Source organism: Heteronotia binoei, chromosome 3 (assembly GCF_032191835.1).
Source record: "Heteronotia binoei isolate CCM8104 ecotype False Entrance Well chromosome 3, APGP_CSIRO_Hbin_v1, whole genome shotgun sequence".
Lineage (NCBI taxonomy): Eukaryota > Metazoa > Chordata > Lepidosauria > Squamata > Gekkonidae > Heteronotia > Heteronotia binoei.
In genome coordinates, this window is record NC_083225.1 from 19,066,768 (window position 1) to 19,084,839 (window position 18,072).

The 18,072-nt window shown below is 46.9% G+C and overlaps 1 protein-coding gene across 1 annotated transcript in view; it reads right to left on the reverse strand.

Annotated features, from left to right (window-relative positions):
• Positions 1-7,112: 7,112 nt before the first annotated feature.
• Positions 7,113-18,072, reverse strand: part of OLFM4 (olfactomedin 4) — a 33,095-nt gene continuing 22,135 nt past the window's right edge. Inside the window, exon 5 of the mRNA XM_060235224.1 lies at positions 7,113-7,936. Coding sequence (XP_060091207.1) covers positions 7,131-7,936 — 806 coding nt within the window. The 3' untranslated portion in view covers positions 7,113-7,130. The remainder of the gene's footprint in view (positions 7,937-18,072) is intronic.

Consider the following 18,072-nt stretch of genomic DNA (forward strand, 5'->3'; position numbering starts at 1 on the left):
TGACAAATCCAGTTCAAAGATATTCACAGAAGCAACTAACAGATTGCAATGTATATTTGCTGACACATGGCTCAATCGCCATCTGTTTTTACCAGGAGTCCTCTAAGCAGCTATGTCCAAAGGTGTATGACCCTCACTGCTTGGAATGCAGTTTCTCCGTGCTAACAGCCTGCCATTTCCCAATTCAGCTGTCAAAAAAAGGGAGTGCTTGAGAACTCCATTTGAATTTTTCTTTGTCTAAAAATAGTTCGTTGCAAAAAAAAGAAAGAAAGAAAGAAAGAAAAGTATCTGATCACTGGAATAGAACAGCACTATTCATTTTCTGTAACACGGAAGCATCCGTTCAGTGCCAAGGAAATACAAAAAAAATCTGCATTCCTCATGAATTATGCAAAACATTACATTTTATGCAAATGTGCTTACATTTTCTCAGCTAACTTGACTTCTGTGTTTTATGCCGAACCCGTCTTAGCGTTTGAAACGTTGGCAAGGAAGCAGAACTGTACTGGCAGGAGCAATGACGAGGCGAAAGTAGGAACAGTTGTAGCACAGAAAGAGAACATGCCCTGAGGCTGTCCAAGAGGGACGGGTCACCCTGCTCTGCTCCACTCTGCTCACAGAACGCAGGAAGCTTTGGCAAGCTCGGTGTAGAAGCCTGAAGAAGAAAGCTGAAATTCACCAGAGTGGAACTTCTGCAGTAGATACCCAGTTTGTGGAATCTTTTTCTTAAATGGAAAAGCTGCTAACAGCCGCCCTGAGCCCGCTTTGGCGCGGGAGGGCGGGATATAAGAATAAATTTATTATTATTATTAGCTGTGGCACCAACCCTGCTTTGTATAAAATAATAACTGGTTGCAACAGTATCAGTGCCGTATGCAGGTAGAGTTGCCAGCCTCCAGGTGGGGACAGGAGACCTCCCAGAATTAGAACTGATCTCCAGACAACGGAAATCAGTTCCCCAGGAGGAAATTGCTCCTTTGAAGTGTGGAAGGTGCATTATACCTTACTGTGTTCCCACTTTCACCACACCCCCTCCAGCCTAGAAATCGCAGCTCTCCAGCAGCCCTGGCCTCACTCAATGCACAGCAGCCAAGAAGGTCAGAGCGCCTGCTCCGGCTGCAACGCCACTGAGGGTGTTCTCCGCAGCTGAGAACGAAACGTCTGGAAGAAAAACTTTCTCCAGTAGAACACGGCACTTGAGCCCGAAAGAATCTACAAACCCTAATGTGTTCCCTCTTCTTCCCAAACTCTACTCTTCCAAGTTCCATTCCCAAAACATCCAGGAATTCTCCACCTTGGAGCTGACAACCTTATCTCTGGCTGTCAGATAATATTATCCCGTTGACTGAAAAGATTAAAAAGATGCTGCTCTTATTGGAGATTAGTTGGTTCATCGGTTTGTTGCACGCGAACTACACAACACACTTACCCCTCTGAGACAAAACAGACCACTCAGGACGTTGTGGCCCGCAAGAGGGCCCTAGAAACCCATCAAGAGCCTCTTGCCTGTGGAAATCCATGGACTGCCATTCGTTCCAACAAGGCTGAAGTAAAACAACTCACGGGCACCTTGTTCCGAAAGGGTAGATCCACGTGGGCAGCCGTGTTAGTCTGAACCAGTCAAACAAATTTTGAAGCCAGTGGCACCAGCAAAATTTATTCAAGGTATGATATTTCATGTGCAGACACACTTCCCCAGATATAGGCATTTACCTATATACGTCAGAAAGCGGGGGGAGGGGAGGGAAATGTCTGCTGGGAACTCTGTTATTCCCTATGGAGATTTATTCCCATAGAAAATCATGGAGAATTGATCCACGGGTATCTGGGGCTCTGGGGGGGCTGTTTTGGGGGGTAAAGACACCAAATTTTCAGTATAGCATCTAGTGCCTCCCCCCAAAATGCCTCCCAAGTTTCAAAAATATTGGACCAGGGGGTCCAATTCTATGACCCCCAAAAGAAGGTGCCCCTACATTATTTCCTATGGAATAAGGAATTGAAAAGGTGTTCCATCCATTTAAATGTGATGGTCAGAACTCCCTTTGGAGTTCAATTATGCTTGTCACAGCCTTGATCTTGGCTCCACCCCTAATGACTCCTGGCTCCACCCCCAAAGTCCCCAGATATTTCTTGAATTGGACTTGGCAACCCTAGGCAGGAGTCTATATAGAGGTCACCCCCACCCCTTAGGGAAGTTCTTCTTTTCCCCACACTTTTTAGGCCCGAGGGCTGCTGGGCCTTGTAGGTCAGAGGAGGAGTCCATTTTAACATCTAAAAGTACAAACAACGGCCATTTTAAAACCGGTCAACTGCCAGCACTTTAACCATTTTGTTACACCTTGAATCAACTGTTATTGGTCTCAAAAAATCGTTTCCTAAAAGGTTGCCCACAAGATCCCAGCTGCGTTTTTCTTGACAGTCCTTCTGCCCTAGCAGTTCATTCCCACAACTTGTGGGGAGAGGCTGTCTTGCTGCACAGCAGCTAACTGTTACTGTGGAGGCAATGCTTCTTCTCTCCCCCACCCCCCACCCCCAAAACGATTCTGCTCCAGGGCTGGAGAAATATTTTTGCAGATCTGTGAGTCGACTCACTCCATTTTGTTTTTAGAACTACTAAGAATCCATTGTCTGTGATCAGCCCTCCAATTTTTTAAAAATGAAACTTTAGAAGCCATGAAGCTGCCTGATGCTGAATTACAGCATCGATCCATCCAGGTCAGTCTTGTCTATTCAGACTGGCAGCAGCTCCCCAGCGTCTTAAGCAGAGGTTGTTCACATCACCTGTTCAGTAACATCACCTGTTACTGAATAATTAAGGAATACCCCTATAATAATGAATGAAAGCAGGCTTCTGTCTTCAAAAAGAGGGTGTCTGATGCAATGTTTGTTAGAAGCACAGACAGCCTTCAGTGGGTGTGGGTTCACAGATGTGTATTAGGATAACACAAAGGGGCCTCACTGAGAAGCTTCTTGCTGGAGCTGATAAGGCATGGAGACAGGAGGTATGGAAAAGTACTAGAAGGAGAGCAAGGGGGTGAGGTATGTTGAATCAGATAAACTTGTGAGCCTGCCTGCTAAGCTTGCTTTGTGCTTAAAAAGCCGGTCTGAGGATTGCGTTGCGGGGAGGTTCAGTATTTTTGGAGCTATGTTGCTGAACATATGAACATGAACATATGAAGCTGCCTTATACTGAATCAGACCTCTGGTCCATCAAAGTTAGTCTTGTCTACTCACACTAGCAGCGGCTCTCCAGAGTTTCAAGCTAAGGTTTTTCACACCTACTTGCCTGGACCCTTTTGAGTTGGAGATGCTGGGAATTGAACCTGGGATGTTCTGCTTACCAAGCAGATGCTCTGCCACTGAGCCACCATCCCTCCCCTAGAGAAGCTTTTAAAACGGAAGTAATAACGTGAATTAGAAAATTAGAAAAACTCCGCAAAGAGTTGCCAAAATAAATTCTAAACAACTCATCTTGGAACGGAAAATCCTGGATTCTATTGAGAGCTCCAAAATCCAAAAATATCTACTCTTCATCAAACAAAAATACTGCATCAGCTCTCCTTGCTCTCTGAAATTACTTTCTTGGATTCATCCATGTTTCCCAAGATACTAATGGGCACTTGTATACCAAGTCATCAGACAGCACTCAAATCTTTCATGACTATTACCAGTCCCTGTATACTTTTTTGGAGATACCGGGGATTGAACCTGGGACCTTCTGCTTACCAAGCAGATGCTCTGCCACTGAGCCACTGTCCCTCCCCTTTAGTGACTCTCCAGGATCTCCAGCTGAGGTTTTTCATGCCTATTTGCCTGGACCCTTTTTAGTTGGAGATGCCGGGGATTGAACCTGGGACCTTCTGCTTACCAAGCAGATGCTCTACCACTGAGCCACCGTCCCTCCCCTTTAGTGGCTCTCCAGGGTCTCTAGCTGAGGTTTTTCACACCTACTTGCCTGGACCCTTTTTAGTTGGAGATGCCGGGTATTGAACCTGGGACCTTCTGCTCAGCAAGCAGAGGCTCTACCACTGAGCCACTGTCCCTCCCCTTTAGTGGTTCTCCAGGGTCTCCAACTGAGGTTTTTCACGCCTACTTGCCTGGACCCTTTTTAGTTGGAGATGCCAGGGATTGAACCTGGGACCTTCTGCTTACCAAGCAGATGCTCTGCCACTGAGCCACCGTCCCTCCCCAACTGGACCGTGCTTATGGTACCAAAAGTAAAATACCTCGCTTCATACCAGTAATGTGTGCAGTTCCGTTATTTTCCTGCTACACTACCTGATCCTTTTAAATGGAGATGCTGGGGGTTGAAACGGAGACCTTCTGCCTGGCAAGCAGATGCTCTGCCACTGAACCGCGGCTCCTCCCAGTTTTGTGGCACTGTGGCAGAGCGGCTAACCTGGCTTTTTATCCCCATTTTCGCGTTGTTGTAAATGATACTTGTTGAGTGATGTGCACTGAAATTATCCAGAATGTTCAAATGGTAGTTCAAAATGATAATAAAATAAAACATATAATTATTAAATGGTACAGATATTGAGGTGAAGGATAAGAAGCGGTGTTATTAGTTAGTAAGAAGCGGCCCCTTGGAGCAGAGTGGTAAAGCAGCAGTACTGCAGTACCGTGATCTGAACTCTCTGCTCATGACCTGAGTTCTATCCCAGCGAAAGCTGGTTCAGGTAGCCAGCCCAAGGTTGACTCAGCCTTCCATCCTTCCGAGGTTGTTCAAATGAGTCCCCAGCTTGCTGGCGAGGGGGGGGGTGGAGTGTAGAGGACTGGGGAAGGCAATGGCAAACCACCCCGTAAAAAATCTGCCGTGAAAACATTGTGAAAGCAACGTCACCCCAGAGTCGGAAACGACTGGTGCATGCACAGGGGACCTTTCCTTTTCCTATTAATTAGTGATACCACGGAAACTGTCCATTTCGTGGAGACATGTCAAACATATGGCCTGGACCGGCCCATCTTTGGGGATTGCCCAACATAGAGTTGACAAGCAGAAGTGGCAAGGAGGGCTCGTTTGGTCCAGAGTTCTGCTGAGGAAGGTGCAGGCCTGAAGCCAGAAAATTTGGGGTGGGGGAGAAATATAAGGGGAAGAAGGGGGAAGGGAATCTCCCCAGCAAGGCTCAGTGTGGAGGAGGCAGGTAGGCAGGGCAGAATAGCCTGCCCCAGCACCTCACTGTGCCTGCACCAGGGTGGTGGGGGAGGAGTTCACTGCATCATTTGACTTGTTATGGGACCCAGGCCACATAATGGGTTCACGTTATGCCAGCAGCAAGTTCCTTCCCCACCGCCCTGGCACAGACACAGTGGAGGGGAAGGACAGGAACAGCTCCTTTTCTCATGGTCAATCGATGCACGGCCTTGCTGGGTGTCCTGCTGCTTCCTCCTTCTAGCTGTAGCCAAGCAGGTGAGGAGGGAGTGGGGGTTTGAGAAGCTGGCTGTGAGGCTGCATGGAGGCCGCCACACACACACACACACACACCCCGCTGATCAGCCACAGTGGGAAGCACACAGGAAGTCCAGCCACTGCTCACCAGGGTAAGGAGTAAGTGCAACTGTCCACCGGAGTAAGAGATAAGTGCAATTGTCCACTGGGGTAAGGGGTAAGTGCAATTGTCCACCTGGGTAAGGGGTAAGTGCAACTGTCCACTGGGGTAAGGGGTAAGTGCAACTGTCCACTGGGGTAAGGGGTAAGTGCAATTGTCCACCTGAGTAAGGAGTAAGTGCAACTGTCCACCGGGGTAAGGGGTAAGTGCAATTGTCCACTGGGGTAAGGGGTAAGTGCAATTGTCTACCTGGGTAAGGGGTAAGTACAACTGTCCACCGGGGTAACGGGTAAGTGCAACTGTCCACCGGAGTAAGGGATAAGTGCAATTGTCCACTGAGGTAAGGGGTAAGTGCAATTGTCTACCTGGGTAAGGGGTAAGTGCAACTGTCCACCGGGGTAAGGGGTAAGTGCAACTGTCCACCAGGGTAAGGGGTAAGTGCAGCCTGTTATCCTCCCAGGTTGGGTTGAGGGGGTCAGGGGGTGTTGCAGATTTGAGACGGGGCACTACCCCCCCACACTGGGTATGGCTCTGAGGAGGGGTATGAGTTATGGTCAGTGGTAAAATATCTCCAGTACCTGGCATTACAGTTTATGGCACACATGGCCCAGCTCAACAAAGTGACATTTCTGTCAGATTCAGCCCTCATAACAAATGAGTTCAACACCTCTGTTAGGTTAAAATAACTGACCGCTCTACAGCACTATCAGAGATGGGGGGAAATAAAACAAGAAATTTAAAAAGTACGCACAGACAAAATGTTGAACTGTTGATTTAATCCAGAATCAAATAATATCAACCCTTAAGTGGAAAAGTCTAGAAACAAAGGCAATTTTTATTTTTCCAATCCAGCAACAAGAGTATTTTTTACATTTATAATAGAGAAATAGCATTGATCACAATAGGTTGCTTAGACACAATAAAGCAGTCATCCCCAACTTTTTGGAACCTGTGGGCACCTTCGGAATTCTGACCCAGCACGGTGGGCTCCGGCACAAAATGGCTGCCATAAAATGGGTGCCACAGGAGGTGGAGCCATCTACAAAACAGGTGCTGCAGCTTATGTTCACTCACATGGTGAAGATTCTTATGCTGTGGTGGCAGCCAAAGCCAAAGCAACATTTTTAAAAATCTGCACTGGCAATCAAATATACAAGAGCCAATTAGAAGCCTTGCTAGGCAACAGCCCCACCTGGCCCCACCCACTTTCCAAAAACATTTGGGGAAAATATCAGCAGGCACCATGGTGCCCACAGGCACTGCACTGGGGAACCATGCAACAGAGTATATTGTCTCAGTATAACCTAGCCAAATTTAAACATGTTTGCAGTACACAGATTTCAACAGAAGATTGATTCTTAATTCTTAATTGAAGCTTAATTCCCACAAATCAATGGAGACTTTAAAAGCCTTGGTAGGATCATTAAAAATTATTCCCAGGGACTGGTCGTGCGCCCATTAATCAATCATAAACCATATCCCTCTCCCCCCAAAAAATGTAGAAATTTTATTTCTCAGCTTTCCCAGCCATGCTCCTTCCTGAATATTGGCATTAAAAAAAAAAAAAACCTCTGTAGAAAATTACGATAGTGGAAGAGGTTGGAAAAATAGATTATACAACAGAAGATAGGCGTCATTGTAAACGTACAGTTTCTGATCCCCAGGGCTGTAATTGATGCTCTGAATTGTTTCCATCACTTTATCAAAAATGATACTTATTTGCCCTTCTTTTCCTGTGTTGGTGTCGTAACTGTAAAAGATTTCCTCTTTCCTTGTATTGAGAGTCCTCGTGGCATACAGCACCCCGCATATGATGAAAGCGTTTGATACTGATGGCTTATACTGCCTTGTTTGCCACGTATCGAGCACCTCCAGTGTCGTCTCGTTGAGTCTGCTGATCACAATGTTACCTGTGCTGGCTTCTGTGGAGTAAATCACCCATAACCCATTCTCATCCACTGCAAAATCCATATCTTGCCAGGATACGCCCGCATAGGAGAATCGATTGTTATAGGCAGCGTTTGGAAGCATTTTTCTCAGAGCCACTTGGTTGGTGTTTAAATCCAGCTTGCTCATATCTCTGGAGCTATGTGCATTAAAATACATGTAATTTTTGTATACGGCGGTACCGCTGCCTTCACCATACTGAACTCGATACTCCTTCGGATTTTTGTAGAGCAGCAAATCGTCATAGGAACGGTGAAGTCTATAATATTCCAAGTATCTCCCGTCAGTATTCAATGGAGCAACCCAGAAGAGATCTTTCTCAGGAGTTAGGGGAGAGTAATCCCTTCCCCAGGCACCATATTTGTAGGCAAATCCTCTCCAGTTCAGCTGAATCACATAGGGCTGGCTGACATTTAGGATTCCGCTGTGATTGCAACTTCCTGAAATGAACCCAAAATCAGAAATGTTTTATATACAAGCTTAAAGGGAAGGATATCTTCAAAAATAGGGATGCCAGCCTCCGGGTAGGACATGAGGACCACCCAGAATTCTAGCTCATCTCCAATCAGTTTCCCCAGAGAAAATGAATGTTTTGGAAGAAGAAGAAGATATTGGATTTATATCCCGCCCTCCACTCCAAAGAGTCTCAGAGCTGCTCACAATCTCCTTTACTTTCCTCCCCCACAACAGACACCCTGTGAGGTAGATGAAGATATTGGATTTATATCCCGCCCTCCACTCCGAAGAGTCTCAGAGCGGCTCACAATCTCCTTTATCTCCCTCCCCCACAACAGACACCCTGTGAGGTGGGTGGGGCTGGAGAGGGCTCTCACAGCAGCTGCCCTTTCAAGGACAACCTCTGCCAGAGCTATGGCTGACCCAAGGCCATGCCAGCAGGTGCAAGTGGAGGAGTGGGGAATCAAACCCGGTTCTCCCAGATAAGAGTCCGCACACTTAACCACTACACCAAACTGGCTCTCCTGGTGGATTCCATGGCATTGTACCTCACTGAGGTCACTGTCTTCCCCAGGCTCCCCCCTCCAAATCTCCAGGAGTTTCCCAATCTGCTGGTGGCCAGGGGGACCTGGCAACCCTAGTTCAAAAACAGAACTATCTGAGGCAGGAACAAAACTCATGCCTCTAAATCAGCCCCCCCCCCCAACCATTTTGAGCCTGGCAATATATTTGGAATTCTGACACAGTGCGGTGGACACAGCCTAAAATGGCTGCCACAAAATGGCTGCAACAGGAGGTAGGGCTGCCAACCTTCATGTGGTAGCTGGAGATCTCCTGGGACTACAAGTGATATCCAGCAGACAGAAATTGGTCTCCCTGGAGAAAACAGCTGCTTTGGAAGGTGGACTGTATGGTATTAGACTCACTGAAGTCCCTCCCCTCTTCAAACCCCACACTGCTCAGGCTCCACCCCAATCTCCAGGCTTTTCCCAGCCTGAACCTTGCAACCCTAGCAGGAGGTGAAACCTGCCATAAAATGACCACCTCAGCCACACAGTGAAGCTCCTTGTGCTGTGGTGGCAGCTGTCGCCAGAGCAACACACAGCCAATCAAATCTCCAGGAACCAATCAGAAGCAATTGCTGGGCAAAAGCCCCACCTGTCCCCACCTATTTTCTAAGAACAATAGGTGGGCACCAAGAAAGTTGTTGGCAGGCACCACGGTGCTCACAGGCCTCACCTTGGGACCCCTTTCTAAATAAAGGCCTGCCCCTCATGAACCTTCTTCCCCACTGGGAGACCTCCTGACTCATCGACTTATTCCTCTGTCACCCTCCTCTCCAACTCTGGCCAACTCCCTGCGCCTCCCATGCCTCACTTCCAGGGCCTTTTTTGAACAAGAAGGCACAGGAATGCATTTCCAGCTGTACAAAACAATGGTGAAAGGAGGTGTGGCCTAATATGCAAATGTCCCCAATGGGCTTTTTCTCACTCCTGTCCTCTGAGCCTTCAGAGAGCCCTTGCAAGTTCTATGCTGAGAGAAGCAGAGGACCATCTGCATTCAAATGTTGGAACCAGATAAATATTACTATTAAAAGCGATTACTAGATTTAGAGGACAATGATCACTAAGTGGGCTATCACCAGCTTTGAAATGGTCCGCTTGATCTAGTAATGTAATCTGTTGTAGGGTCACAATGCAGAAGCACTCGATGGCAAAGCACCGCTGAATGCTTCTTGCTTGGAAAACCCTACAGAGTCATCGTAAGTCAACTGTGACCTGACAGCACCTTCTATAACGTATCTTCATCAGCACAGAACAGAAAAGCTAGTACCGATAATAATAGTTTTTATAGGCTGGTTTTGTTGCTAAAGAGAGTCCCGCGGCACAGAGTGCAGTTCTAAGCTCTGCTCGCGACCTGAGTTCGATCCCCGGTAGAAACTGGGTTTTCAGATAACTGGCTCGAGGTTGACTCAGCCTTCCATCTTTCCGAGGTCGATAAAATGAGTACCCAGCTTGCTGAGAGGAAAGCGTAGATGACTGGGGAAGGCAAGGGCAAACCACCCCGTAAAAAGTCTGCCGTGAAAACGTTGTGAAAGCAACATCACCCCAGAGTCGGAAAAAACTGGTGCTTGCACAGGGGACCTTTCCTTTTCCTTTCCTTTGTTGCTAAATGTCTCACAGTTTACCCACTCTCAAAATCAATGGAAGTTCTTCTCACAGCAGAGATATCATTTCCTCTGTGGGTTATAGTTTGCCTAAACTGACAACTGCATGGACTAAATTAGTACAACTACATAAAAATGGTTGTGTTCAAATTTAATGCTTATGTGCATAAATCTACAATTTGTTTATTTTAAAGTAAAAATAAAGGGATAAAATGTCACTTGCGGGGCGCATAGATGTGGTTTGAAATCATTTTTTCGTGTCATTAAACCGAGTGCCAGGCGAGCTTTCTTTTAATAATTCATGAGTAGTTTCATAAATAAAAACAATCATGGATCCAGCCAATAGGGCATTTCTGTACAAAAGAAGCGAGAGAACTCTCTCCTGAACGCTCGTTTGTTTGTAATTTTGGAAGTAATGCATGAATTATTAAAGGTAGGAGCAGCTTTAGCTTAGTCACATCAAAAATACTTGGAGGGAAAGAGTCTTTTTTTTAAAAAAAAAAAAGATCATTCATGAAACATACTTTTTAACATGTACACCGTCATACAGTTGTCAGGAAGGGAGATCTGTTTCCTGTACAAATTCTGAAGGTTGTATTATTGTTTTGTTCGTATTTTTTACATGTAACTGTGCTGCCTGGAATTAGGGTTGGAGTTAGAAAACAAAGTAATCTCTCGTTTTGTAAATAACAGCAGGTACATCGAATTGGACGTGCCGCCGTTATTCAGAGGGTGGCTTCTTTCACTTTTTAAGGAATATTTATTTTATTTAATAAGAACATAAGAAAAGCCATGTTGGATCAGGCCAATGGCCCATCCAGTCCAACATTCTGTGTCACACAGTGACCAATATCTGTGTGTGTGTATATACACACACACACATATACATACATACATATACACACATACACACACACACACACACACACACACACATATATATATATATATATATATATATATATATATATATATATATATATATATATATATATATATATATATATATATATATATATATATATATATATATATACACACACACACACTGTGGCTAATAGCCACTGATGGACCTCTGCTCCATATTTTTATCCAATCCCCTCTTAAAGCTGGCTATGCTTGTAGCCGCCGCCACCTCCTGTGGCAGTGAATTCCACATGTTAATCACCCTTTGGGTGAAGAAGTACTTCCTTTTATCTGTTCTAACTTGACTTCTCAGCAGTTTCATTGAATGGCCACCGGTTCTTGTATTGTGAGAAAGGGAGAAAAATACTTCTTTCTCTACTTTCTCCATCCCATGCATAATCTTGTCAACCTCTATCATGTCACCCCGCAGTCAAAGTTTCTCCAAGCTAAAGAGCCCCAAGCATTTTAGCCTTTCTTCATAGGGAAAGGGTTCCAAACCTTTAATCATTCTAGTTGCCCTTTTCTGCACTTTTTCCAATGCTATAATATCCTTTTTGAGTTGGGGCCCAAAGTGGCTTAGATCATTCTCCTCTCCTCCATTTTATCCCTGAGGTAGGTTAGGCAGAGATTGTGTGACCAGCCCCAGGTCACCCAGCAAACTTCCCTGGAAGAGGGGGGATTTGAACCTGAGCCTCCCAGATCCTAATTCAACACCCTAACAGTTGCACCAGACTGGCAAGAAGTGGGAAAGAATGCGTACAAAGTGGATGCAGGTCTGGTACAAAAATTGCCTTGGTCACCTGAATCAATGAGAGGATAATTAATCCCCTTTGGCCACTGGCTTATGGGAGGCTGGAAAGTCACACATGGTGCTGCCTTGTACTAAATCAAACTATCCACCCATCAGAGTCAATATTGTCTACTCAGACAGGCAGAAGCTCATCAAAGACTCAGGCTGAGGTCTTTCACATCACCTGCCACCCGGTACTGGAGATGCTGGGGACTGAACCTGGAAACTTCTGCATGCAAAACAGGGACTCTTCCACCGAGCCACACTCCCATAAGTCTCATCTTGTCCCCATGCTCTTCAGCATCTGAAAGAACCCACTGTAAGAAGTCACTGAGAGACCTGAAGTTCTCTCACTGTGTGCTGAGAACCCCCTCCCCTTCTCTGTGTCTGTTAAGAACATAAGAAGAGCCCTGCTGGAACAGACCAACAGTCCATCCAGTCCAGCATCCTGTCTCACATAGTGGGCAATCAGTTCCCAACAACAGGGAAGAGAGGCTGAGGCCTTCTTCTGATGTTGCCTTCTGGCTCTGGGATTCAGAGGATTAGTGCCTCTGAATATGGAGGTTCCCCTCAGTCACCAGGGCTAGGAGCCACTGATAAACGTATCCTCCATGAATCTATCTAATCACCTTTTAAAGCTGGTTATTCCTGCGGGCAGCACTACATCTTCTGGCAGCATATTCCACATTTTATTTTTTCTGGGTTAGATAGGGCTCTACCACACCCAAAGTTTAAGTACTCGTTTTGGAGGTTCTCTTCATTGTGATGACTGGCAAGAAGGATCCTGGTCCCCCACTTGGAGAAAAATTGGAGGGGAAATGCTGGAAGTCCCAAAAATGCAAAGGAAAATGGAGTACCAAAAAGCCGCCTGACATCAGTTCAATACTTTGCTCCAAAACCACCATAACGAGAGTTTCAGCTTCCTCTACTACTTTTCTTCTGCCTCTTGGGCTGTAGTCAATGTACAGCCAATGTGGTGTAGTGGTTAGATGTTGAATTAAGATCTGGGATACCCAGGTTTGAATCCTCACTCTGCCACGGAAGCTCACTGGGTGACCTGGGGCCCCTCACACCCTCAGCCTAACCTACCTCACAGGGTGGTTGTGAGGATAAAACAGGAGAGGCTGTTTTAGGTAGATAACAGCTGATGGGAAAGATGCTCACACGCATGCTGATCCTCAGCTTTAAACTGCAATCTTATGAGGCTCCTTTTCATAGAATTATAGAGTTGGAAGGGACCTCCAGGGTCTTCTAGTCCAATTCCCTGCACAATGCAAGAAACTCACAAATATATTTCCCCAAATTCACAGGATCCTTATTGCTGTCAGATGGCCATCTAGCCTCTGTTTAAAAACCTCCAGAGAAGGAGAGCCCATCACCTCCCGAGGAACCTTGTTCCACTGAGGAATCACTCTAACGGTCAGGAAGTTCTTCCTAATGTTGAGCCGGAAACTCTATTGATTTAATTTCAACCCATTGGTTCTGGTTCTACCTTCTGGGGCCACAGAAAACAATTCTGCACCATCCTCTATATGGCAGCCCTTCAAGTACTTGAAGATGGTGATCATATCACCTCTCAGCTGTCTCCTCTCCAGGCTAAACATGCCCAGCTCCTTCAACCTTTCTTCATAGGACTTGGTCTCCAGACCCCTCACCATCTTTGTTGCTCTCCTTTTCATTAACCTTTCTACGTTAGAGTTGCCAGGTCCTTTCAATGAGCCAGTGGGGGGATTTTGTGGAAGTTCCTGGAGTGGGCAGGGTTGTTGCATGATGCGCTGATTGCACTCGGAAGTGACATCAGAATGTCAGTGATGTCAGGGGCAAAACTTTGCTTTTTGGGCTAAACTCTATGGTAAAATTAACCTCAAACCATAGAGTTTTGCCTAACAAGCTGAGCACCCCCAGCAATCACCGACATGCTGATGTCAGTTCAAGGTGATGTCAACATGTCATGTGTGGTGTTGCTGTTTGAGGGGGTGTGCGGGAGCTTCCTCCCACCAGCCAGAGGGCAATCCTCCACCCCTACCTGGGGAATGGTACCCCTACTCTGGGTTGTATTGGATATATCACATTTATATCCCGCCATGAGCCCATCAGGGGAGGGTGGGATATAAATGTGGGTGGGTGGGTGGGTGAGTGGATGGATGGGTGGGTGGGTGGGTGAGTGGATGGATGGATGGATGGATGGATGGATGGATGGATGGATGGATGGATGGATGGATGGATGGATGGATGGATGGATGGATGGGTGGGTGGGTGGGTGGATGGATGGGTGGGTGGGTGGATGGATGGATGGATGGATGGATGGATGGATGGATGGATGGATGGATGGATGGATGGATGGATGGATGGATGGATGGATGGGTGGATGGATGGATGGGTGGATGGATGGATGGATGGATGGATGGATGGATGGATGGATGGATGGGTGGGTGGGTGGGTGAGTGGATGGGTGGATGAATGGATGGATGGATGGGTGGATGGGTGGATGAATGGATGGATGGGTGGGTGGGTGAGTGGGTGGAAGGATGGGTGGGTGAGTGGGTGGATGGGTGGGTGGGTGGATGGGTGGGTGGGTGGATGGATGGGTGAGTGGGTGGGTGGATGGGTGAGTGGGTGGGTGGATGGATGGATGGATGGATGGATGGATGGATGGATGGATGGATGGATGGATGGATGGATGGATATCTACTTTGCCTGTGAGAAGCAAAGCAAGTTTACCTGCAACCTCCCTCCCTCCCTCTCTCCCTGAAGAGTCCCTGAAGACTCTTTGCTACTGTAAAAGATGAAGTCCTTTTGCAATGGAAGGAAAGAACAATACTTTGGAAACTTTCTAGCTATTTCCTGAAAGAGGCTAATGTCTTTGCTAAGCTTTAAAGAAAGGTTTGAGGTCTGGAGGTTTTTTTTTTTTCCATCCTTTTCCCCACTTGACCCAACAGACCAAAGGTTTCTCATGCCTCTGACAGAAAGCACTGCAATGTCTATGAGATACGAAAGTCCGAAAAGGTGTCTGAACAAGGACTACTTCATCTTCTATCATCCTTCTTTCTCCTTCTAACGAAGTGTCAGGAGGCCCAACATCGAAGGCTATGGAAGTGATCTGTGGGCAGGGAGGCCCTCTACCCATGATAAACACTCCTTCACACAAAGTCTTCTTAACACTCTAGCTCATTTCACATATTCAATGTACAGTTAGGAAAAATTGCCCTATTATGAGGCACTAACGTGAGAGGTCTCCTGCCAGCCACCCTAGAACAAACTCTGGCAGCATCTGGACAGTGACATCATTTCCTATCACAATCCATAAATGATATAGGGTGGATTCTAGGAATTGTCAGAAATTCTAAAATAAAACCCTAGAGTTTCTGGCAGGAGACCCACCCTACATCACTTCTAGATTGTCCCCGGAAGTGACAACATGGCACAGATTATGTCACTCCCACTCAAGTCCCCACCCCTGACTCTCCTGCCAGTTGCTTGGCACAGCCTGGCAACTCTACAGTGAGTACATTTAAAAAAATAAGCTTGGGGATTCAGAGGAAATGCCCCTTCCCATCTTTCAAACCAGATCATACAAACCAGGTTTGGGAAAGATCACAGCAAATTGCTTTACTTTGGTGGCAGCAGCCTTAGTCAAGCAACTATGCCTTGTGGAGACCTTCTGTGCGTGAAACCGCTGGCAGCAATCCAGCACAGAAGTAGGTGGCTATGGAACCTTACAGTTTCCCAACCCAGGCAAATGCCTTTTCCTCAGAAGGGCCCAGGCTAAGGGGTGGGGTAGGAAGTGGTGTAGGAAGATTCCAGCTCCTTCTCTCATCAGCTGTACCACAAGTGTCAGGAACTAATCCCTGACAAGGTTCCTCTTTGTGGTTGTAGGTTTCTGATTGACATTTGCTTGACTGATGTTCTTGCCCTGGAATTGTTATTTTTACTTATTAACAGGCTATATTAATTGTCACCCATTATAGATCCCACATGATACTAATCCTATTGTATGAACCTGTTTCAAGAGGCGTTAGATAAAAATATGGAGCAGAGGTCCATCAGTGGCTATTAGCACAGTGTGTGTGTGTGTGTGTGTGTGTTTGTGTGTGTGTGTGTGTGTGTGTGTTGGACTGGATGGGCCATTGGCCTGATCCAACATGGCTTCTCTGATGTTCTTATGTGACACAGAGTGTTGGACTGGATGGGCCATTGGCCTGATCCAACAGGGCTTCTCTGATGTTCTTATGTTTCCAGTTACAAGGTCTCTTGTTGAAATGCCCAGCAGTTGGTGAGATGTGGGATGCAGACTCGCAGGTGGAAAGTGGCCACAGGGAGACACATGTAATCTCGTCTCCCTAAACAACACTGATAAGCGTCAACTGAAGGGCAGAGTTTGCCTTGACTACTGCGGCCTGGGAAAGAAATGCATTTATTTTAATAAAGACTTTCAAAAGACTTTTGGTGGGCATGGGAGAAAGAACCCCCTCTTCTATAATAGTTGGTAACTTTTGATTGTGCCCCAGTCTGGCAAGACCTGGGCTGGTGTTCACTTGTCATGGAATGCTTGCTTTATTATTAAACTTCATTAAACTTCTTCTGATCCCACTCAAGAAGTCTCGCGATTGAACCTGGCAAAATCTTACATTTTGCCAGACTCACCTTGAAGCTGTGAATGGCCTTGACTGATGTTATTGCCCTGGTATTATTATTTTTACTTATTAACAGGCTATATTAATTGTCACCCATTTTAGATCCCACATGAGTGGATCTGGTGAAGAGGGAGAAAGGGCTGCCGGCGCTACAAAACCCAGTCCCTTGGATGAGGGCCACCTGAAGGACCCCGAGCCAAAAGTCCCCAATGAGAGATGGAAGGTCAAGGGCACCTCAGAGGGATCCCTCTCTCCCTCCAAGGTCATCACAGAGTGGAGGTCAAGACCCTGGCAGAGTGTGGATGCTGCAGAATAGCCAGGGATGACTTCCAGACAGTGACAATTGCAGCTCTTGGTGTCTTCTCGAGACCTGGGGAATTCGACAACGTGCACGGAACCACTGGAATCAAGGTGAAGGATTCTGGGGAACCCTACCCACAGATGAACGGGGACTCCCCAGTGCGGCCGGCCTGTGAGTGGCAGAAGTGGAGGAATAGAAGCATCTGCAAGCAGAGATGCATGCCCTGGGGTAAGAGCTATGGGCCGAAAGGACAGCGCTAGAAGAGTTTGTGACTATGAGGCTGCAGAACGCATCGGTGGCACAGCCGGAGGGAGCGGCAGATGAAGAAGAGCAGGAAGATCAAGAAGGTGGCAAACTGCCAGACCGAGTCCTGACCTCACCCATCAGGTCTGGGAGCCCCGGCTCCAAGACATGTCAATTGTCGGGGGCTGGGAAAGTTGAGGGCCAAGTTTGATGGCAACTCTGAGAAACTTGACTACTTTCTGGTGCAGGCCAGAGAATTCCTGCAGGAATGGGGGGATATGCTCCCCAGTGAAGCTAGTAGAGTGAATCTCCTGAGCTCTCAGCTGGAAGGGGATACCACGGACTGGTATGTGACTTTGTACAAAGCCACATCGCTGGACTTGCAGAATGCAATGGATTTCCTGCATGCCCTATGCAAGCAGCTCCAGGTAGAGCTGCCAGTTCCAGGTTGGGAACCACCTGGGAGGTTCCCAACCTGCCGGCCCACATTGGACCAGAGGGGGGGAACCTCTCCCAACGTTGCTGGTGCAATGATGTCACCCAAAAATGACGTCAGCATGCCGTTGATGTCGCATGGCAGCCACTCTAGGCATTTCCGGGAAAACTCTATGGTTTTCCCAGACGGTCTAGCCATTTGGGAGGGAAAACTCTATGGTACAATAGGTACACCATTGTGCCACAAGTGCAAAGCGCGCACGAGGTAAGTCCCCCGCCAGCAGCTCTGAGGGACTTGGCAACCCTAGTTCCAGGACCCCCTAGAGGAAGAGAGGGCCTGATCCATGATGAAGCAGCTACACCAAGGGGCAAAATCGATGTGTGACTACTCAGCTGCCTTCCATTCGTATGTCACCAAGGTTCGAGACTGGAACAAGAGCATCAAAGTGGAGTTCTACAAAGTGGGCCTAAACACAGACCTGGTGGCGAAAGCCTTAATGATAGACAATATGAACACTTTACTTGGATGAGTACAGCTCGTGTGTGAGGTGGAGAAATGAGAACAGATGGTGAAATTCATAAAGCAACAGTAGCACCAAGGCTACGGCCACAACAGTAAGGAGACCCGAGAAGGAGATGAGATT